Genomic DNA, 23,880 nt, shown 5'->3' on the forward strand with positions numbered 1-23,880 from the left:
TATATGTGTGTGCTGAAAACAGTTGAAATGAACGTAATCGTAACGTTTGGACCAAACGCAAGGTATCGTTTCACCCCGAGCTGCAGAACACATTAAGCCGGGGCATTTACTCGCCGAGGTGAAAACAATTACGGCTTGCGCGCCGACACAAAGGGGCAGCTCGGACGGCGAGACGCCTCAAATACGCTTTGTTTTCCAGTTTGCCTTGTGATACTCATTCTCTTTCGGTTTTCACAGAGGGCCATTATGCCACCACATAATAGGATCAACTCATGTTGACAAAGTCGAGCGCCCTGATCCAGCTATTGTCAAAGTGTCATCATTCTTAATATTTGCCCGTGGGGAGAATTCCGAGGAGAAGTTTTCACTTGCTATTACACAACGTATGTCACAATCGGGGCATTAAGTCGGCCACAGGTTATTGGTGTCAGTCGGCGGAGCAGACAGAAGAAAGATAACTCCCTGCATGTCATTACTTCCGTTTTCTCTCATTAAAGTGTGGATTAGGAGCCGGGCCTTTTTCCTTTTTTTGTCATTTTATGGGCCTGTCTGTTTGAAAAATATATGGCCTGTTTGCTATAGGCTGTGCAATACTATCTCAGCAGGGATGCAATGAAACGAGAGGAACCCTACTAATACATCCAGACATTCTCCATTACTCACTGTGCAAAAGAGAGGCTTGTTAAAAAAGAGGAGAAATGCTCCAATTACCGTGTTCTTTCACACTGCATGTTGCACATAGTCTGATTAAAAGATCACGTCTTTGTTTCAACGCTGCTCGCTCTGTCTTGCATTCCCACAAGTTATTTGTTTCACCACTGAGGTTTTCTTTTGAGGAAGCAGTTTTAAAAACTTTCACCAGCTTCATGTCACTTTTATTCAGTGCACCATGTGGTTTTCGCTAAACATGTACTCTGAGTGTTTCTTCTCAGTTTTAGTATGTTCCTCTGGAGTATGTTCCTCTTTATTTTATGTGCCTCGTGTCTCTGGGAACATCTTGGCGCCATTACATGGATTTAATGGCCATGATAGGGAATATGCCTTAAAAGTGAACGCCACATCTGTGAGGAATTGGACATGTTAAAAAAAAAAAGGAGACCACAACAGTCAGCGGCATGACGACAGAGACAAAGTGGCATCTGCCCCCACTCCGTTGGCACGGCATGACAAATGCAGCTGTCTCACTTTTACCATTAGTAAATACTATATCATCTAGAGATACATTGTGTTTTACAATTAGTTGTTCACTTTTCAAGCCAAACCAAGCACATAACAGTGAAACGCCTTCTAGTTCAGCCTCCTCTGTTCTTCTAACAATTAACTTATTTGTGAGATCTATTAATTTGTTCACCCAGCTTCCTATATGTCACCTTTACATCATGTCCAACCAGCTTGGTCGGCGAAGGAGGCAACTAAAGCTCAGAAGTGGTTCCAGTGGGTTATTTCCCATTGTTCTGCTGTTCACGTGATCAATGTGATGAACTGTTTCCCACACGATGCAAGTAATGAGGGGGTTGGTGCAGCTTGCCCAACCCGCCCCCTATTTATATTTTTCATAAAGGAATAGACATAAATCATAATGTTTTAAGCCTATTCCCATTGTCTATCTTCTGTCTGACATCAGCATCTGTCTTAAAATCAATCTAATATAATATATTTTTTTTCGAAGAAATCTAACCCTAACCCCTAACCCTAACCCTGTAATTATAACTAATCAAAGATTAAGTTGTATTTTGGTTATTTCGGAGTAATAGCGCCCCCTACATCGCTGGTAATAACATTACATTCATAGTAATTGGATTAGTGTGGGGCGTACATTAAAAATTGTACATAATGTCACTTAAGTTCCAACATGTCTGGTCATTTGTCTACTTCAACTGGACCCATTAAAGAGATGAAAATCGAAAACTGATACAAACAAAAAAGTGGGAATCACTGCCAACTTTAGCAAGCTATAAGGCTAACTGCGCTTTCCGAGCGGAAGACATTCGAGGTTCAACTTTTCCAAGTGGTGTAAAAACTTCACGGCACGACAGACAGTTCTAAATGTTAAATGTCATAAAGGAACGTCGCAAACAACGGCAAAGTTCTGAAGAATATTTCATAGGCTGGGCAAGAGTGTGACATATTAGCAGTGCGCTAGCGGTAATACAAATCTCCCATTCAGAAACTTCAAACTAAACCTACTGTACAGAATGGATGGCTCTTAGCTGTGGAGATCCCCTCATTGCTGACTTAAACACCATTGTCAGCTCAGTCAGCTAAAGCCGCAGATATGACACAGTCTGACCTAAAAATGTAACTTCTAACTGAGGTGAAGATGGAATCAGCATCAAAGGCCACGGTCTGATGAATGTACTGCCATGCAGAATGGTGAAGAGATGCCGCTTAGTCTCGAAAAAGTCACTTCAAACACTGATCTGCACAAAATGATCCGAATCACCACACTGCTTTGTATTTTCCTTTCTATAGTGTGCCACAGACGTTGGCAGCAGACGTCTGCAACATCGGTCGGCACAATAGTTACAGTATATCATACAGTTCATATTTCTTTACAGAAAAAGTGCGAAGAATTCAAAAATACAGGTCAACCTTAATAAACATATTACAAATAGATTTGAGTTACGTCTAATGGTGAAATCTATTAGTCCCACTTGGGTATGTTCGCCATGTCATGATGGAATAGTTCATGCTGTTGAAATTTAAACAAAAACCTCCCGCTGCACGACCGCGTCGGATCCCCAGGACCCGCAGAAAATGAGAAACAAATGCTCTCAGCAAAGTCCCGTCTCCTATGAAAGGCGGGCTCATGTAAAACACCCCACCGCAACAATGCAGCTTCCCTCTGAAGTCTCCATGACTTTTGTCTCCATTGATCTCTGAATTGACAACAACTGTAAACGCAGCAACAGCACAGCTCTGCCAGGCCCTTACAGCCCCCACCCCCGACGACTCCCCCTCCCCTGGGCCTCAATGCTCCGAGCAGAGGGAGTCCTGGAGCCTTGTTGTGGGCTCTGCTGTCCTCCAGCTAGAGCCATGAATGAGTCTCTCGATCCATGTGGCTCCTCAGAAGTTTTGTTTTGTTGCTGCTGTGGTTGTTTATGGGACGATGGGGCTGGGGAGTTTTCAATTAGAGAGACATTTTTCCCCTCCGTGTCCCATCCTGCCTCGTTCTCTCAAACTCTGGATGAGCCCCTAAAGTCGAAGGTTATATAATGTACTGAGATTTGAAGGAAAGTCAACACGTCTCCTCCTCTGTGTTATATTCTCGCAAAGATGCTCAAGGGAGAATAGAGCACTGTATAAAGATGAATTGTTCCAGTGGTGGACAAACGTAATCAAGCACTTTGATTGATTAGTTAAACCAAAGGAATAACCCCCCCTATGATTCATTAAAGAGTTTCCCCCCCGCTCCTCTCAGAGAAAAGGAATAAGCCCTGTTCTGTCGGTCCATTATAAATGGCCCTGACCTGTTTTAGAGAAAGGACAAGATACTCACAACTCCTGCACCACTTCATCATCTGCTTCATGCGTCAATGAGTCGGGCTGGAATTGAGCCGAGACAAATACAGTATGCAGGCTGGAAACAGGCGCATCTGAAGACAGCCCCTCAGTTCACCCACAACACTTTGTATACGTCTTGCTTTATTGTTGGCTACTGTTTTCTTCCACTGTTTTAGTCTAACTACAGTATTAAGTATTTTATGAGAACATTAAAGCTCTTCTTATTAATATTTCTACGTGGGCAAAGATTTAAAAGATTTCGTATAATGTCAGAGTTGTGGCTCATAATGAGGAAGCCACCTCCATCCCTGCAACTCGTCTTAGCCCCACGCAGTAATTTTAGCATCTTTCAGCCTAATGCGTTTTAGTTTTCTGGCACACACACACAAACACATTCAGCATCTTAGTCCAGGCTCACAGTTATCATCAACATTGCATCTGGTTACGCCACTTGCCCAACAGCAGACAGTTTACAAACAGATTTGAATCCAGTGCAGCAGCTAAACAAAGCCTTTTCTCTCAGGAGATGGTGGAGAACAAAACCAAGCTAAAAGGATCGTCAGTACAGAGTTGCATACGTCAGCTGACCAGAAACATGATCACAAATAAATACTTGTACTTTGACCACTGCTGGGTATATATTGCTGCGTCTGTCAGTAATAACAACACTGTACTCACCAAGTTAAGTCAAACGATCAGAATTTTACGTACATCGCCTGGAGAGCCAAACACATTTTGAAGAGCTAATAAGTGGTGTTTTAACGCATACGACAACTTCTTGGTTCGAATGTTCCACCAGTTCCTGTGTGCAATGATGTCACATTCAGTTTAACCTCCAGAAAAAAATCGGTCAGATAATGTGGCCACGATGGTGCGTTGCTGTGGTCCGAGGTCTCGCCGATTACATGCGGGTGTAAACAGTGTTGTACACGTGTTGCATGTAATCGCGAAGTTGCAATAACCTGGATCGGTGCTTTAACTTCACCTCCAGAACAATGTCCGCAGTGAACGGAAGCGGCGAGAGAGCAGCGTCTGATGGTGATGGATCCTGGAGCTGCACATGGAATGTGTGGAGAGTGACCTCTCCATAGGTAGTTTGACCTCCTGCCTCCCTGATGGGAGGAGACTCACACTCATTATTATTACCTTCATTATTTAAAACGCAGGAACAGATGCAGGAGCGGGAGGGAGGCCCAGCACTCCCCACAGGGATCTGAGGCACCTCATTGGTCGGGAGGAGAATAACTGCTCGGAGGCCAAAGGGTAGGTTACTTCCGGAGAGGAGGCTCCATCTGCCGACTGTCTCGCTCTGGCTGTTCATCACCTTGCCACATTAAAGACTTTGAGGAGGAGGCGTCGCAGCTCATGTTGGATGAGGACATTCTGTTACAGCACTGCATGATAAAAAAATAATAAGATATCGGCTATAATGTAGGCCCCTCCAAACAAAGTCATATAATACTAGTGTGGAAAACCTGGCAGATTATGTCTTCTAAATAAATTAGTTTCATTGGCAGTATTTGAGTCGCAGTAGGCAATACTACATTTAATGAAATTTAATGAAATCTTTTGTGGTACAAGACTCAAAGATTTTTTAGTTTTTAGTTTATGGTGGAACTGTAAAATATCAAGCCTCAATTACATTTCTTTGTCATAAAGGTCTGATAACGACATCTTAGGTATCATTGACAGATATTGGACAATGTATCGGCATCGGAAAATCTTGTACTCCCTTGTATATATATTGGCACGGCCCCCAAATATCCATATTGGTCGGGCTCTATTTAAAATCACAATAATCACAAAACAGCTTTATAATTATACAATATTTACTTTGTTGAGCAGAATTTTATCCAATCTGTTTTTATCTGAAGGAGCCAGCACCACATCCTTGGGGGGCTCGTTCCATTATTCTACAGCACGAAGAGTGTGAAGAGTTTTTACCTCTTCAGAGAAACACCTTGTGGGAATAGTTTTAGATGAGCTGAGCCAATCCTCCAAAAGTGGATGAGTGGCTCAGCTGTGACATCATATATTCCTTGAACAAGCTTAAAGACATCAATCTCCTCTACGTCTACTGTATACTAGGAGTTACAGTCACTTGACAGCTCTTTGAGACCTGCAGTTGGTTTAGGAGCTCTTCAATTGTTTCTATATACTTTAATTGATAAGGACACCAGACAGAACTTGCAAATTCAAAATGAGATCTCACTAGAGATTGATATTATGCTAAAAATAAGTTCTTCTTGTGATTGCCAGCGTGGAGTTTAAACATTTTCTGAAATATGTGTGTGCTAACACAAGAACATTTTATTTTGGGGGATTCATTTCTCAGGAGTTTCATTGGATTGTCATCGCAGACGACCCTTTTGTCCTTCTGATGAAGTTAAAATGGTGATTCTGGTCTTTTTTAACATGACATGTCCATAAATTTGGCTACTGTGGTTGTGTGGGTCACGCTAACTTTGCACTCACCACCTCCACGGGAGATATCTGAGGAAACAATTACTCAAATGCAAAACATCAAACATTGGGGCAATCAGCACACGGCTCTGGTAGCTTTCTAAATAAACAGGACTTTCTACCGTTGTAATCTCAGTTTATAGTGAGTCTAGGAACAAAACCAGAGGCTGGGGTTTATTGCTGGCAGGGCACATATCGTTATCCTTCATATTTTAGTTTTTGCATTTCACACATTGTTATCACTTTTCTTACTATTTATCGATCGACTTTGGGGAAGTGAAATTAAAGGCTCCAGGACAACATTGTTGATCAGTGCCACAGATTCATTTATTGTATTGTTACACTGGTGAAATTAACTTTAACCACGGACATATCTATTCATAAGTCTGGAATCAAAATCGACAGGTCCCACTCAGTGTTTGGGACAGTCCTGTTCCCTCTCGGTCTCTGCCTCCATCTTTAGCGTCTCCTATTCTGCTCCTCGTTTGTTTACTCCGGCTCAGACAAATACGGTCAACCATCAGGGTGAAACGACTTGTCCTAAATAGTCTGCCGGGGAATGGGCCGTTGCATTTGGTCTAAAGAGTTTCCTTTGGAACAGTGTAGCTGCAGCAAAAGTCAGCCTCACGCATGTAAACAAACCAGCGTGCACAGATGAATATAGGTCAGCGGGCAAGTTGAGTCCGTGTGTCTTTGAACTGGAGGTGGTGAGTGCAAAGTAAGGGTGATCCATGGAAACGCAATGGCCGCATTTATGGAAATAAGTTTGAATTATCTTTCAAAGCTGCTTGTTTTTTTTTAACAATAGATAAAATGACTTTTTGCAAAGTAAAAAAGAAAAATTGTCAACGAGAGTGACAAAGCAACAGATGATAATCACTCATCTCTGCTCTATGGATCCCAAATGAATGTTGATGCTGCACTGTATCTGCTGGATGTGTATATCATGTGACTGACATTGGGCAAGAGGTGTGGTACAGCTCGAACAGGTCGTCAGTCCATCACAGGTCCGACACGTGCAGACAAACAACTGTTCACGCCAAGAACATGGAGTGAACTCACACAGGTACAGATAAGTCTATGCTGAAAGGGGTTTGAACCCCTCCACCAACAGACTGAACCTCTGCACCAACGTGCCCCATTAATCACTGTTCAACTTAAATCTGTGAAAATGTGCCCATTTGTTTTCCGCTGCAACCTATAATGGCAAAAAATAAATAATGAATACACCTTTCAGGAACAAATTTTAAAACGAAAATAAACTGCTACTTTCAGCAAATCCCATGGAAAGACAAAAACAACCAACTGATCCAACTTGCAAGCAAAAGCCTAATGTATTGTCTTCATCACAGAGCCATTAGAAGAAAAAAATATGTTCCCTAAAATGAATGCTCATTTATTTCTATAGCTTACGTTGTAGTGACCACCTCCAACATCATTGTCGGTACTGTTATCACACACGTTTGACATGGTAATGGCCAAACCACCACCAGCCCCGTTATCGCGGTCATTTAATAATGACCAGCGAAGTCAACAGTCATTGGCCCAGTGGAGATTAAAAAAAGATGGAGTTTCTGACATAGTGAGGTCTTAACCCACTATGTTTCTGACCACAGAAATGAGTTGACGGTGCCATGTTTCACTTTCATCACACCCCATTTCTGTTCTTTTACATACAGATGGAAATCTGTCTTAGCATAAAAGAAGTTTAAACACAGTTGCACCTTTATTTGTCAAATGTCTTCACACCTGTCCTCAGGTCAGGGGGTCTGCGCAGCTCAGACAGTGGATTTCCTCGGGCAGAGCAGCCCCCCTGCTCTGTGCAAATCAACGTCAAGGCAGAACATGTGCACTTGTGTGACGACGAGCGAGACCACTCACAAAAGAGAAATGTTTTAGTCATTACACCCCCTCATATTATCGCGAAGGTTTGTTTTTGTTTTTTTAAAGCCTCTGTTCTATAATTCCTTTGTCATCGGTGATATTTTTGTTGATTCCAGTCAGGGACTTTCACTCGCTTTTCTTCTTGCTCATATAAATGTTGATAGGCATAATGGAAAGAATTCAGGAAAGGAGGAAACTGTTCCTGAAGAGAGAGAAAAAAATTTAAATCCTCTGCACCATTTCCTCTGACAGGAAATTGTGTCTTTCATCTAAGTCACCGCACTCATCTGGTCGTCGCATGCGATGTGTCACTCTTTCCGACGGGTGGAGAATGGGGGAAATTTTGCAGTTGCCGCTCGGCCATCGCACAGGATTTGACGCCGGGTTTAAGAAGTGTAGCTGGTGGTGGGTTACTGTACATACAGGACAGATCCAGTGTCAGCGCTTCCTGTGGCAGCAGGGGAACATCGTGAATGAACATTATTGACTGGGCACAGTCTGGCAGGAAGATTCACTCCTGCCAGACTACCAGGGAGTGTGTCCTGTACCTGCCTTAGTGTGTGTGTGGGTGTGTGTGGGTGTGTGTGTCACTGACAGTGTAAAGGGTCTTTTTCATGCGGAGCGTGCCACATGGTCACAGATCAGTCAGACAGACACAGGGAGCTGATGAGATCACACTCATGCTAATACGACACAAATTTGGTGATCACGTCGAGAAACAACACACACACATACACACACACACACACACACACACACTCTCTTATGTGCAGTGATATGTGGTTGTGTATGTCATATATGAGTCATGCGCAGTGGGGTGTGTGTATAGGTCAGGTGGATAACGAGTGTGGGTGCTTGTGATGATTGTGTTGTGACTGATGTTCATGTGACATGACACCCCGCGTTGTTTGACACTCCCTCTGTATTATTCCACTGCTTTTTACTCTGGGCTACTGATACCACAAATTCTAACCACATCATCCGTTATGCTTTTCAGTGCTTGTTCTGTTGGCAACAACTCACAGGAAAGCTTGCACCGCCTCCTGTTCGATCACAAAACGTCTCCATCCCGTCCAGCACCTCTTGCCAATTCACAACAGTCGACGTTAACCAGCATCATTCTCTGCCCCACCACAAGGGGGAACCACATAGCTCAATCAAATCTGTCATATCTTCAGTATCATCGTTTATAAGGTGACCACATTGATCCATCAGATCACTGAACAGATCAGTATGTTTATCTAATCTGAAAATATATATCCTGTCTTTCTAGGATGATGTGAAGGGTAATATTTTTGTAATATTTTAAGTTTGACATCCGAGTGTCATGATAGAAATCACAAAATACACATCCAACAAACCAAAGAGCATTTAGTATTTGGAGCTTCAGTATTTGACCATTATGTATACCTGATATTGTTTGAGGGATTCTTTTTTTATGGGAACATGTGAGTTTTCTGACTATGTGACTGAAACAGTGTGAGCAATGTTACCGTTTGTATAATCTTTTCTAAGACAGTACGATGTGTTTTGCTCACCGGTTCAGCTGTCTTGTGTTTTGGCCTCGTCTGGTGCGGCGACTCCCTCAGTCTCAGATGTGCGACGCTGGTTTCTGTGTGCAGAAAATAAATACATATATATTCATAAAAAAAAACTGTATTCTGATCTCTGTTGTCCGAGCAGCAGTTTCACAATTTATTTGGTGTTATGATGTCATCTTCATCTTCATGGAAACTACATGTTGGTCTATTATAATGTTTAAAGATAATACGATAAATATAAATACAAATTTAAAAAAAAACAATAGTTCAACACATCAGAACCAAGATGATGATACATAAAAATGAAAAGATGTCTTTGTAATTGTCTCAGGCACCGGTTCTCCTCCGAAACAGCGTGAGGGGGAAGCTTTTCTCTTTATCTCATCGGGACAGAACATCAAATTGAATAATGGTCATCAGAAGGTACACTGTGAACTATATTAAACTCGGATTGAACCTCAAATCATAAATTAAGAACATTTAATTAAAATGTTATATATTTTTTTAACGGTGCACCTTTTTAGCAAACCACAACATCACATCTCTTAACACTAAGATACAGATGAGATCCCACAGCTGGGACATTTCTGCTGTTTCGTTCATGGGCAATCCTCAGTAACACCATGAAATACAATCTGTTCACACTCGGTTTACATTTATATATATCATTTTTATTACCCAGTGATTGTTTTTTATGTACACTTACTTATTACTACTTTTTATTTTTTACTGATGTTTCCATTTTTTTTACTCTGACCTTTGCTGCTGTAACACGGCAAATCTCCCCACAGTGGAACTAAAAAACTATTTTATCATCTTATCATGAGTAAGCATAAGTGAGTATGCGTGTGATCCACCTCTCACACAAACTACAGCACGAGGTCACAGATTCTTTTCTTTTTGTTATCTTACTGTGAACAAAAGGCAGACGTTCAGTAGACAGTAGATCCTCTCAGGGACACACACACACACACACACACACACACACACACACACACACACACACACACACACACACACACACACACACACACACACACACACACACACACACACACACACACACACACACACACACACACACACACACGCGCACACACACACACTCAACCTACACACACACAACACACACACACAACCCACACACACACACAACCTACACGCGCACACACACACACTCAACCTACACACACACAACACACACACACAACCCACACACACACACAACCTACACGCGCACACACACACACACACACTTAACCTACACACACTTAACCTACACGCACACACACACAGTCTCTCTACCTACACACACAAACACACTCAACCTACATACACTCACACTCAAAACACACACACACACACACAGTCTCTCTACCTACACACACAAACACACTCAACCTACATACACTCACACTCAAAACACACACACACACACACACACACACACACTTAACCTACACGCACTCACACTCAACCTACACACACTCACACTCAACACACACACACACACACACTCAACACTCACACACACACACTCAACACTCACACACTCAACCTACACACACACACACTCAACTTACTCACACTCAACACTCACACACTCAACACACACACACACACACACTTAACCTACACGCACTCACACTCAACCTACACACACTCACACTCAACACACACACACTCAACACTCACACACACACACTCAACACTCACACACTCAACCTACACACACACACACTCAACTTACTCACACTCAACACTCACACACTCAACACACACACACACTCAACACCCAACCTACACACACTCACACTCAACACACACACACACACTCAACCTACACACACACTCACACACACACACACACACACACACACACTCAACCTACACACACACACACACTCAACACACATGGAAGGTGACTTACTAAATACTACTGTCATGGCTGCGTCGTCGGTGCGGAGTGCTGCCGTCATTAATGATGATAAGACGCGGGGCAGGGGTGAACCGGGGGGGGGACCGGGGGGGACCGGGGTGAACCGGGGTGAACCGCGGCGCTCCTCAGGGTCGCTCCCTCTCGGCTGCAGCCGACACACGGCCGCCGTAGACACAACGACGCGCACCTGCGTCCAATCACAGCTCATCTCAGCTGTGATTGGACGCAGGCGGCGATAAATGCTGCGTCATCGGCGACGTAACACACACACGCACAGGAAGCAGCTTCGGGTCAGTCGGGCTACCTGTGTTGACCAGGGCTTCAGCGCAGAGACATGGCTCCTGGAATTCATTTGGGGTAAGTCATTCTTTTCACTGATTCTTTACTTTCAAAAGTACGTTGCTGTTGTGCCCCTGTGCTCTGACCTTGGTGCCCGTTGTCTCCTGTGCAGGACCTTCTTGCTGTTTTGTTTGGTTCAAGCAGAGCATGTGTGCGGTTCGTGGGCTGCACAAGGTGAGTTGAACAAATTGGAAGTTTTTTTTTATTTTTTACTTACTGCAATCTCTTCTCACTTTTATTTATTCGTCTCAACAGCCCAGAGACAAAACGGCAAAGCATTTGTTGGCTTCTCGCAGCAGGACGTCGGCGCCGGCAGCTCTCCCCGGAATCAATTCAGACAGGCCTCCGTTTCCCTGGGCTCGGCCCCGAGCAGCAGCAGCAGCAGCAGCAGCAGCAGCATCAGCCGCCTCTTCAATCCAGCGCCTGTCGGTAGCAGTGGCCGCACACAAACTGGGCCACAGCCGGCCCCCGGTGGCTACGCTCCAGTCAGGTCGTTGCAGGGCGGCTGGGTGTCCAAACCCAACTGGAGGCCCACCGACTCGAAGCTGGCGAGTGCTCAAGGTGTGCCCAAAAAGCAGTTGTCTGTACTTTCTACTTCTATCGCCAGTGGAAGTTCTGTGAGTGTGCACACACTGAAAAAGAAAGCCCATACCGATGTGAGCGAGAGGAGAACTTGGCCAGGCGAGGGGGCGTCGGCCTCCCGCCACCAGTCTGCAGCACAGAAGCCTCCCAGTCGGTCTTCCAGCATGTTGGGTGCGGGTGCTCCGGTGCCCCACAATTCTGTAAAGAGGCGCACTTCGGCCACCGCCCCCGCCAGACGAGTGTCTTCACAGCGCAGAGCCAAGGAGTTTAGACAAGCTCAGATCACATCCCCTGAAAATGAGAGAAAGGGAAACCCCAACTGGAGCAAGCTGTTTCCTCCTGTGACGGGAGGAACTGCCCAAGGAAGCTATAAGCCTACTTCCAACATGGCCTCGAGTCTCGCAAGTTATCCCCGGGCACCCTACAAACAAAACGCTGCCGTTTTTCAGCCACGCGGTCTCAGCCCACCCACAAGCCAGAGGTTTGGCTCCAGTGAGCAGACCCCCGGCAGTACGAGCTCTGTGCGAGCGGGAAGCTCCCCTCAGCGCTACGCCCCGACCAGGACCCTCAACATCCCTTGGTCCTTCGGTGGCTCACCCATCAAGCGGCTGAAAGGGTCAGTTGTCCAGAAGCCACAAGTGAAGCACACGGCTGCGTCTCACAACCTGCAGGGTCAAGGTGTTCAACAGAAGCCACAAGTGAGGCACACGGCTGCGTCTCTCAACCTGCAGGGTCAAGGTGTTCAACAGAAGCCACAAGTGAAGCACACGGCTGCGTCTCACAACCTGCAGGGTCAAGGTGTTCAACAGAAGCCACAAGTGAGGCACACGGCTGCGTCTCTCAACCTGCAGGGTCAGGGTGTTCAACAGAAGCCACAAGTGAAGCACTCGGCTGCGTCTCTCAACCTGCAGGGTCATGGTGTTCAACAGAAGCCTCAAGTGAGGCACACGGCTGCGTCTCTCAACCTGCAGGGTCAAGGTGTTCACCCAGAGAGCAAATGGCAGAGGATCACCAGGCCGCGTCCAACTGCCTAACAGGTGAGCGTTTGTCTTTTCTCACTGTGCTCCATGTTTCATATCCTGGTTTCTAATGGCCTTTTTTTTTCTCTCTCTCTCTAGGTGCAGCAGAAGGACTTGTCCTTGTTTGTGTTTTTGAAATAAATTCTTAATCCAAGTCTTGTCTCGACTTCATGTGGCACTGCTCTCAAAGCCACAAATGTCTTTGTGGCTGCACCATAAATGTAGACTTGGTGCCACCTAGTGTGTAAAAGGATGCGATGCAAAGATGGCTCCATCTGAACCAGATCTGAATCCCTGCATTTCTATTCAGACCTTTTTGAAAATGCAACAACCAGGTCTCCCTCTCTCCAAAGATCACCTGGGAAATGTTACACTTGGGACAAATGCAGGAACGTTTACAACTTGCTGAATGTAAACTCTAAAACTTGGCCAAGGCTTTATACTGCAAAATACTTAATATGCTAGTTTATAGATGCTGATTGTGGGGAATACATATCAGAACACCCATCTGTCAGTGTTCTTATGGAATGATGACAATATCCAATTGCCTGTTTATCTCAGTGGTTGAACCCCTCCTCCCTGGCCTTAGTACTTCAGTTGTCCTAAGTAGATCTCCTGACCTGTTTAAATCTGTCTCTCCAGAACTTGGATTCCTGGTATTAACATCCATCCGGAGTATTAATTTGAAGTGCCAATAGCAGTAATAACATGCTCTTGCCTAATTAGCAATAAAATATTAAACCTTTGGCCAATATGCAAATTTGACACCTAGATGTGGAATTAATGTATGATTTGGCATATTCCCTGTAATCGACTGGGGGGGACAATGACGCAGGGGATGTCATCAGGCTTGTTCCTGCTGGTGGTTCAAAAGATTTGAGCGATTACTAGATGGGAATGTTTCCACAAAAGATACTCTGAATATTTACAATGAAGCTGTCTACATTAAAAAGGTCTGCTTCATCTACACGTAGCTCACGTTAGGCCTGATTCAGTAAATGGGCATGAGTCAAATGTTTTTAAAAGGTTTCTACAAATGCTAACATGTGTCTGCCTTCATATACCCACTTTACCATCATCACGCAGGAGACGCAACACCCGGGTCAGTTATTCTTACTATGAGGCATCACCCATGTCACAGACTGTACACACTGATATTCTTCTGATGCAGGATCACAATGTATTTTGCTGTTCTGACCAGATGGGGGCGTCACTCCTTCAGGAAAACGTGAACTGCAAATATTGTCTACAAATGAAACACTAACAGTATGTATAAAAATAATAAAAATGCAATTCACAAAGTAGGCCACTATTCAGAGGTAGTTTACAAACATCACAACTTGGATCTGATGTTATATTCAGTGTGGCGCATGTGGATGTTTACTTCTTTAGATTCCATGACTCTTTGGGCTGAAATCAATATTCGATCACAGAGGTTGATAACTTTCAAAAACGTTCACCCAATCCACTGTTCTCTGTGCGCTGGAAGCCTCTTCTACACAAGGCTTTGGGAGATTTGTCAGCTGCTTTTGTTGATGTGATTATAACGTCTTGAGAGTCTCCATCACAGACGTGAAAACTCTCTTAGGCAGTGTGTCAGTGTGTGTGTTTGCCAGCAGCTGTCGTGATTGTTTGTCACGGCTCTCCTCCAAAAGCTCCGTGACAGATGCCTTTGGGCTTCAGGTGCTGCAGTCACTTCACATTCAACGCACAGAATCGGGTGTTTTGGCAATGACAAAACACAACGGAGGTCCTTTTATTGGAGCCCGAAGCTACGACTGTCCACTCAGTGTGGCAGGTGGATCTTCTTCAAAATAAAAGTCATAAAATAATAATTATCAAATACTAATAAGGGGGGTTTTACTCACATGAACAGATTCAAACTTAAATGTAATAAACTGAAGGGGCCTGATGCAGCTCTGCTTCCTCATCCATGCAATAGCTGGAGTTGGGTTTCCTTTAATGTCATCCTGGTAGGAAAGTTTGACATCCCCACCGCTCTCTTCTGTTTGTTTGAGGTCATTGTACATGCTGGGCAGGTCGAATCAGTCCTTTCCTTATTTTAGCATCTCAACAAAACCGTTCGTCCCGAGTTAATTGTGACCGTCGTTCCACCCCCCTAAAAGGCAAAGCTGATTTACATAATTTGCTGTAAAGAAAATCTGACATTGCACTCGGCTGCCATGTCCCTGATGGGAATATCTGTGGTGTCGCTCTCTCAGTTGCACTGGGAAACTGACTGAGTAGCTCGGTTCATCTTATAATTTGAAATTCAACTTGATATTCAATAATTTTAGATGCAGTCTTGAAGGAGGAACAAACAACAGCGTTGCATCGAATACGCGAGTTCACCACAGGTGAACAGAGTACAGCTGTCACCTACCTGCTCCTCTACCGTGCCGTCTTGTCGCTGAGGCTCCAGGTTCTGATGAGAACAGGTGACAGGACCGCAGCCTTCAACAGTTTACTGTGTGGATAGAGATGTTGATCTACACAAGAATGGGAAAAAGAAAAAAGGAACTGGCAAAAGTCAAATGCCTACTGTAAAATCCACATCAGATCACTTTTGGTTAATAGCAAGGGCCGAACGTCTTGGTCCTAATACACCGTCCTAAGATAATGACTTTGAATCTTTTTTTTTTAATTTCTTCCTGCTATTTGCAACTGAGTTTTTTTTTACTTATGTTCCTTTGTAGAACTCTAGTTCATTTATAACACTGCAGAAATTAATGAGGGGAAAAACCTGTACCAAATAGCTTCCAGCCACACTTCATTCACTACATTAATGACAGTTGAGCTACTGTGTCATAAACATTTTTTCCCATATTCATTTTTGACACCGATACAGTAGCGCAGTGTGAATGACTGTTGCTACACCCAATCGACCTCTAGAGGGCGAAAGAGTACAGACGATGACAACAACTGAACTAAAGGTAAGTAACTACAGGACTGACATGAGAACTTAGCTGAGTCAAAGTCCGTGTTTTGGTCTCGTGTCCGGGGTTGTGAAAAATTACAGCGGGACTGCTTTTTGATTTAAACTCTCTCTGGATCGGAGCACATCCAGGTCACTTTCCTCGTGTCATCACTTCACTACTCCCCCCTGTAAAAATATATTTCAGATATTTTTCCACATGAAGTTCAGATTACTCGTCAGGACAAGTTTGATTCGTCCCGAGGAAACAGCTGTGCAAAGCTCCAAAAAACAACAACAACAACAACGACGTCATCAAAAGATCTCGGCGAGACTTCCCAATGACATAAAATTGAACAAAATGAAATCCACATCGAGCTGGCAGGAGTTTCTGAACGTTTTGTCGATGCCACATTTAGCTCATGCTGTTTTTATTGTCTCTATTGACGGTAATAGAAATAAATATTTCTGAACTTTATGATGCGGTCTACTGGTGGAGGATTTTTGTTACTTGTACTGTGTTGGCCTTCCGAATCAAACCTGGCGTCCCGTAAGCATGTTTTTCAAAAGAATTATAACCAAAAAACACTCTTATCAAAAGAAAGCTCCATAGGTTCAGCTGTGGTTCAGCTCCATTAGTATGTATCCAGCAGACTTTGCCTGCTCACATTTACGCACTAATGTACATATACAGCACATGTAAATATCAGGCACGTATGATCCAGGGGACGATGATGGCCACGCAGCACCGGGGGGTGAGAGGTCAACCGATGCAGGGATGGAAAACATGGCTGTGCATTTGATAAGCAGCGAGCTGCGTCCGTTTATAAATATCAAAACCGTCAGCACAACGCGCTGCACGCTGCTTCACACGTGTCAATTTGTCTCGGCATGCGAGCCGAATGAAAAATGAAAAGCGATTAATCCAGGACCATGTTTGCTGCAGCTGCTGCTACCTCAACCACGCACGACGGGGGAAATCATGAATAAATCCACAGCAAACGTCTTACGAAGATTTAATGTACATTTATTCTTAACACGTGGAACATATAGTATAAAGATTTCATACTGAATAAATGATATTCATTAAGCCAAAAAAAGGGGGTGGGGGGAGAGAAAAAAGAGGAATTTACATCAAGTTTTAGCTACATCATCTGAAATACAAATATGCAGAATCCGCATCACTGGAAAAAAAAAAATAATAAAAATAAAAATAAACAAAATAAAAAGTGAATGGATTTTCTTCATCGGGGTCTAGTTTGTCGTTCATGACGGAGCTCAGGCGGAGCCGCAGATGTGATGTTCCATTTAGAATTCTCGACACCCAGACTGGAGACCAACAGAAAGTTGAACTTGTGTTTGTGGCGGGGGGGGGGGGGGGGGGGGGGGGACAGCCGCTGCTCCCCCTCCCCCCCGGAGCGCGATGCAAGCAGAGAGAGGCGCCGAAGGAGCGGAGAGGGCGGGCGGGCGTCAAGTAATCACATGGCGTACTTGATGCAGGAGGGTGGTGGTGGGGGGGGGAAACTTCTCATCGTCAAAGATTTAAAAATGGTGAAGAGCAACAGAAGTCGAGAAAGACAGAGAGAGAGAGAGAGAGAAGTGTAATGTACAACATCATATATACAGTGCAGCTCGGACTGCGTCTGGAACTGCGGACCAGTCCTAAAGAGGTGACTTTTTAATATAAGGGTCAAGTCATACAATCAAGGGACAAAGAGAAGAGGTCGGGGTGTTGTAGGTTCACCATACTTTGGGGGGAAAGCCGTTTTCTCTCTCGACATGAACTAAAACTGTTTTTAAAAACTACAGTTTGCTGCCAAGCCAGCGTATCTCAGTGTGAAACAGTATTATTACAGTATGTTTACAGTTGTTGTTTTTTTTAAGGTGTACAGTACAGAAAAAAGTCCTACAATCTACTGCACAGGCCTCCCATGACAGATGTCTGTTCGCAGCCAATAGTGTGGTTCCTGTGGGATAGAGTATAGAGCATCCAGAGTTACAGCAATCATACCACCACACCACAGTCCGCGAGTCTCTGTCGCCTCCCAACACGAACCATAATATTGTTTCCGTCGGCGCCCGCCTCCCCCTGCCGACCCCCCAGAGGGGGAGGGCGGGCGCGTGTATCCCCCAAACTCACTGTAAACGAGACAGCAACTTTGGTTACAGTTTATTCTTTTTTTTGTTTTTTTTTCCTGGAGTTTTTCTTCTTCTTCCTTTTCAATAAAAAAAAAACAAGTCCATTCTTGCACGGCAGCGCACTCACTGTTCCGAGCCTGGGTCCCGATCTGCTCTTTTTCGCCAGCATCTTTCCATTTATCAGACATTTAAAAATCCACGACTACTTCATGATATTCCTTCCTTTAGTGAGAAGCAGGGGCAGAAAGACAGTGGAATCCGAGGTGATTTTGCATAAATAAAAAAACAAAAACAAAAAAAAAATAAGGACAGTTTTGCTCTTTTCATTCACACTCAACAGACATACACACGCGCGTACACGCACAAAACAAAAGAGGGGCGGGGGGAACGGAAAGAGGCAGAGCTGAAACCTCCCCACGGCTGTCATGACTGGCCGATCAGAAACAGTACGTCACAGATCACCTGGGACACCAGAGAGTTCATAAGTGGGGACACGGAGATGTCCAGTAGCCGCGACTCGTACAACGTGAACTCCGAGTGGTTCTCCTCCACCTTGGCCAGGGCGTGCAGGGCCCGGGCCGCCCGCCGCATCATGTCCACGCTGGTGGGCTCAAACTGCGGCGCGCCCTGCATTTGTAGTAAGGAGCTCTGGCTCTGCTGGTACTGCGTGGCAGCGAGGCTGTCCTCCAGGAAGCCCAGCAGGTTACCCACGCTGCCTTTCTGCACGGCGATGGCCCGCGCCGCCAGGCTGTCGCCCTGGGCCAGATTGGCCAACAGGACCACCGCCATTTCCCGGCACACCGCCACCTTGCGCTCGCCGACCAGGCGCACCAGCGAGCCGTACAGCTTCTCCAGGCGGCTGAACGGCGGCGTTGCGAGGATGAGGTCGACGTTGTTGTCCTGGATGCTGAGCTTGCTGAGGGTCTCGAGAACCAGTCTCTGGGGGGAAAGCGAGCCGTGGGGCCCCAGTGTGGGGAAGGGGTCCAGGGCCTCCGCCGAGGGGCAGACGGCCCAGTGGAGCAGGCCGTCCAGCAGCGGCAGACATATGCTCTCGGGGTAGATCGAGAGATCCAGCTGACCTGAGATGTTTGCCAGCGTGACCAAACAGTTCTCCCTCAACACCTCGAGGCAGTCCCACCACCACTCGTCCCTCTCGCAGCTCACGCCTTCGTCCTCCTCCTCCTCCTTCTCGTATGTGACGGGCGCCTGTTTGCGCTCGGGGTGCCTGTGGTGGAGCAGCACCATGCGGCCCAGCAGCAGCAGCAGGCCTGGGTGTTTGGACATCTCCTGGTCATTGCCCGGGACAAAGGAGAGGCTGCGCACGATGTTGGAAATGCAGATGCAACGTCGCGCTAGCGAGTCCTGCCAGTCCGACAGAGTGCTGAGCGGGGTCTCGTCCTTGCTGTGCGGCTCGTCCTCCAGGATCTTGATGTTGCGGCGGCTCTGGAGGTCGGGGTTGATGCTGAACAGGTACTTGCCGTTCTCCTTCTGCTCCTCCGCGCCGCCACGGACTACCTCCTCTGTGACCGACCCCGGGCGGGCAGATAGCACATCATCAATGGTGGCAGTGACCGGTGCGCCAATGGGAAGTGGAGGGGTCTTCTCCGCTAGAGACCTCTGAGGGTCAGAGGACTGGGTCGGCTGCTGCCGGGGCTTTTCCTCCCCGTTGGACTTGGATTTCTCTGGGTTTTCTGACGCCATCTCCAGCACGCGCACCTTCTTGCGGCTCTCGGTCGCCGTTGACGAGCGCTTCCGCTGCTTGAGAAGGTTCATCCGACTCTCGAAGTGGGTCTGGATGTGTTCGGTAGTGTCTCCCCCACCGATGCTCCAGTGTATCAAGCCGCTGTCAAAGCTCTGTCGCTGCCCGAGCTTGGATAAGTGGCTCAGCAGGAAGGGATTCTTCTTCCGCACGACCTTGATGGGGAGTTTGTCAAACTTGCTGGCCTGCCTGGGCTTCTCCGAGTGGAGGTTGGGGTCCGGAGAGGACCCTGAGGTAGAGGTACTGGGTTTCTTGATAGAAGACTCCCTTTCCTTCTCCTCTTCCTCGTCATCTGAAGACTTGTCTATCTGGGAGCTCTCCTCCTCCTGTTTCACCTGGACTGGTGAGGAGGTGATGGGATTGGCCTTCGAGAACTCTGCCTCCTCGTCCTCCTCGTCCTCTTCGTCCGTGTCCATGTCCTCGCCCTCTGGCATTGGCATTTCGTCATCGGTGTCCTCCGCGGCATTGGGGTCTATGAGGGTGCGCTGGCCCGGGTCGCCGACCTCGTACTCCTTCAAGATGCCGAAGATCTCGATGAGGCAGCGCCTGAAGTACTCGACCACCAGCTCCAGGAATCCAGGCAGCTGTGAAGCCGAAAGGGAACAGTCAGCAAAATACTCCTGTGAACTTTGTGTAAATGCAAATTGAACAGTACGTTTCGCGCTGTGTACCTTACCTGGCACAAGTTGAAAGTGGTAATGCTGTTGTCATCGTACAGCAGAATGTTGATGGTGTCCAAGGCCCAGGTGCTCTCAGCGAGTAGGCCCGACTTTAGTGACATCATCACTCTCCAAGCCTCTGGAGTGCCTGTGAACAAGCAAACAAAACAGAAGGTGTGTGAGCCAATGGGTTCGCCGATCGTCACCATCCAGTTTCACCTGCTTCCCAAATAATAATACAGGACAGGGACCTAAAAAATGCAAAGTTCAGGATGAGCAGGCAGGAAGTCATCGGACATATGTGATTGAAAGAATTTTCAGTAACACTTTAAAGTCCCCCTCCACTCAAAAAATGTTTTTCTTCTGTTTCTGTCCTCTAACATGTCTGACATTGACTATAGCGACTTGTATCTGACCACATTGTGTTTTTACATTCCTCTCCTGGAGGAGATTTCTGTGTTTCATTTCGCTTCAATTTAAAATTCAAACAAATCCTTTTCAAGCTAGATTTGGAACGTCACAAATACAGAAAACCAATCGCTGTCCAGTATGCAAATGTGAGGCAAAGAAACCAGAAACTTCCAGTGCAGAAGAGGCAGCGCATCCATGAGAGGACGGCAGCTGTGTCCGCAGACAGTTAGCGTTAGCATTAGCAGTTCGTCAAAGTTGTATGGCTGAATCTCTCCGATGTTGCCTCTAGCCATCATGTTGCGCACGTTCTTCCACCGGTCAACCAAGCACGAGCAGGTGTGGTGGGCGGGGCCTGTGGTATTTGCATATCATGAATATTCATAGTCTCAGAATTCCTCAATGCGGGAGAGAGAGTGGATGGTTTCCAGCCCCATTACAGAGGGGTTTTTTAAACTTTCTTTTGGGTAAACAATGTTCAACAAAATATTAAGGCATAGCAGATTATTTTTATATACTTTAAACCTGACTGAAGGGTCTTTAAGTTTCTGTTAAACTCTTGAAGTCCTTGCAAATGCAAATCTACTGAAAGTATAAAACGAGGTATGAAAAATAAAGTTCTGTACCTATGTCTTTCATAGTGAGCCGCCGGCGGGGCTTGAGGTGAGGTTGGGAGGCCTCGACGGAGCCTGGAGGGAAGGCCACGTCTCGCCTGATCATGGGCTGCTGCACGGGGGCCTGGCCAATGTGGGAGGCGGGTACTGGAGGTCCAGCTTTCTGCACCTTAATGCCCGGATGCATGTAGGGGGACTTGCTAGGTGACGTCCTGCTCTCCATGGGACGGGGCATGGGTGCCGGACTGGACACCTGAGGAATGTGGTTCTGGGAGGTCTGGTAGGTGGATGGCAGCGGTCTGGTCATGGGAGGTCCAGAACCGCCGGGGCCAAACGGCGGCGGCCGCTGGTTGACGTGGCCGGGCCACTGGCCCTCGTGGTTCATGCGTTGGTCAGGCGTCATCATCTCCTCGGAGCGGTTCATGCCGTGGTAGCCAGGGCCCTGGCCTGGTACGGGAGGCCCTTGCCGGTTGGGATAGTTCGGATAGCCCATCTCGGAGCGGCCCTGCCACATCGGGCCCTGGGGGCCATCGGGACCTGAAGGCATGGCGCTTGCCATCATCTGGGGAGGCATCGGAGACTGCGAGTTGGGGCCTGCAGACGATGGCCCTCGCTCACGGCCAAAGGGGAAGGGGAACTGGCCCTGTGGGCCGGGTGGTCTGCGGTCACCTCCGGGGTACGCGTTATACTGGTTATAAATGTCCTGTTGGCCCTGGGGCCCCGAGGCCTGTGGCCCCTGCTGCTGCTGACCACTGTAGGGGACGCTGTACATTTCTCCCTCATGGCGCTTGGCGGGAGGTCCATACCCTCCATCTACAGGACGCTTGTAGTTCTGTCGGCAGACAATATTTAGCATTAACGCACAAGAAAAAACTATGTCTTCATCTTTTTAACAGAATGCTTTGGAAATTATTAAATGATTTAAAAAAAAGGGGGGGGGGGGATCACGTTGAAAATAGAGCTTTGGCGACAACTGAACAAAACGTTCTTACCGGTTGCTGCTGTGGATACATTCCTGGTTGTTGGTTTGGGTATGGGCCACCAGGGGGCGCTCCTTGGCCAGGGTACTGGTTGGTATAAGACTCGTGCCTGAGAACAGGAGCAAAAAAGTTCACACCATCTCTCTTCTTTTCAGTCAGTGCACAGACGGTTCTGCTACATCACTCTTATAACCCACAGTCTTCAAACACGCTCAAACAGATGCATGCCTGAGAACAAACATCGACTAAATGGTACCGACCGTTGCTGTGGTGGAGGGCGGCTGGGCGAGTACATCCCTGTGTCGGCGCCTGAGGGCATCATGTTGGGCTGAGGAGCTGCTGGTCCCATGCTCCCGTCAGGGCCCATGCCTGGTTCCTGTCTGTGAACCCAACAAAATAAAAGCACTCATCACCTGATTCGATTGAACTGGACCTTAGTAACCATTTTTTGTTTGTTTTACAGATGTATACATTAAAAAATTGAGCTGAGAACAATGTAGTGTGTTTACCTTCGGTCATATCCGTAGGGGTACTGTTGTCTCTGGCCCATCTGCATGTTGCCCATGGGGCCTGGAGGGGCTCTGTTGTACTGTTCTCCTATCCCACTGTTGGGGCCTGGTGGCATGAACTGCTCTCCAGCTAAAAAAAACCCCAAATATTGTTAGTTTCAGCTTCAACAGAACTCCCCCATCATCTCATTCGCTGGGTTTTGGCCGCCACTCACCTTTCCTCATGCCACCGAAGGGGTCCTTGTTGGACTCGTACGGAGCCATCCGACCCATCATCTCTGGGCCGGCCATCCCAGGCTGGTAGCCCTGAGAGTTGGGAGTCATGGCATTCCTTCGGGAAAACGCTGGGTCTCCACCATCGGCAAAAGGGTCCTGCAGATTGACGCTTGTCCTGCAGGAGGACAGAAAAATGTTTATGTGGAATTCTTCGGTTCACAGAAGATTATCTTTTCGGTTCCGACAAATTCAATTTTAGAAGTTTAGAAATTCTTGTTAATTTCTTGGTCTGAATGTTTCCTGTGTCTTGCTTCACTTAACTATGCCTTGGCTTTAAAAAAGATGAACTCTTACAAATTCGAGTGGTGGTACAAGAATGAAGAGATGATTTAGCAAATTTCTTTTGCCATC

General features: G+C 46.4%; 2 protein-coding genes across 5 annotated transcripts in view; one reads left to right on the forward strand and one right to left on the reverse strand.

Annotated features, from left to right (window-relative positions):
• Positions 1 to 11,543: 11,543 nt before the first annotated feature.
• On the forward strand, positions 11,544 to 13,425 carry LOC118310452 (flocculation protein FLO11-like). 2 transcript variants are annotated; one of them, XM_047331831.1, is made up of 5 exons: positions 11,544 to 11,688; positions 11,783 to 11,844; positions 11,926 to 12,990; positions 13,231 to 13,289; positions 13,371 to 13,425. In XM_047331831.1, exons 1-4 carry the CDS (start codon positions 11,666 to 11,668, stop codon positions 13,284 to 13,286), a joined length of 1,206 nt encoding a protein of 401 aa, XP_047187787.1. In that variant the 5' UTR covers positions 11,544 to 11,665; the 3' UTR covers positions 13,287 to 13,289; positions 13,371 to 13,425. The 2 variants fall into 2 exon arrangements, with proteins under 2 accessions (XP_047187787.1, XP_035489277.2); XM_035633384.2 differs by having other exon boundaries at positions 11,926 to 13,289.
• A 3,771-nt stretch (positions 13,426 to 17,196) lies between these two features.
• The window catches only part of arid1ab (AT rich interactive domain 1Ab (SWI-like)), a 53,236-nt gene continuing 46,552 nt past the window's right edge, over positions 17,197 to 23,880 (reverse strand). For all 3 annotated transcript variants that reach the window (XM_047331828.1, XM_047331827.1, XM_047331829.1), the window contains exons 14-20: positions 23,469 to 23,644; positions 23,254 to 23,383; positions 23,005 to 23,124; positions 22,757 to 22,853; positions 21,777 to 22,596; positions 20,760 to 20,890; positions 17,197 to 20,667 (exon numbers count right to left, since the gene is read on the reverse strand). In XM_047331828.1, coding sequence (XP_047187784.1) covers positions 18,748 to 20,667; positions 20,760 to 20,890; positions 21,777 to 22,596; positions 22,757 to 22,853; positions 23,005 to 23,124; positions 23,254 to 23,383; positions 23,469 to 23,644 — 3,394 coding nt within the window. In that variant the 3' untranslated portion in view covers positions 17,197 to 18,747. The remainder of the gene's footprint in view (positions 20,668 to 20,759; positions 20,891 to 21,776; positions 22,597 to 22,756; positions 22,854 to 23,004; positions 23,125 to 23,253; positions 23,384 to 23,468; positions 23,645 to 23,880) is intronic.

Source organism: Scophthalmus maximus, chromosome 5, assembly GCF_022379125.1.
Source record: "Scophthalmus maximus strain ysfricsl-2021 chromosome 5, ASM2237912v1, whole genome shotgun sequence".
NCBI lineage: Eukaryota > Metazoa > Chordata > Actinopteri > Pleuronectiformes > Scophthalmidae > Scophthalmus > Scophthalmus maximus.

Coding starts and splice junctions, on each gene's coding strand:
- LOC118310452 (XM_035633384.2), top strand. CDS start 11,666: ATGGCTCCTGGAATTCATTTGGG. Junction 11,689..11,782: donor GCTCCTGGAATTCATTTGGG/GTAAGTCATTCT, acceptor TCTCCTGTGCAG/GACCTTCTTGCTGTTTTGTT. Junction 11,845..11,925: donor CGGTTCGTGGGCTGCACAAG/GTGAGTTGAACA, acceptor TCGTCTCAACAG/CCCAGAGACAAAACGGCAAA.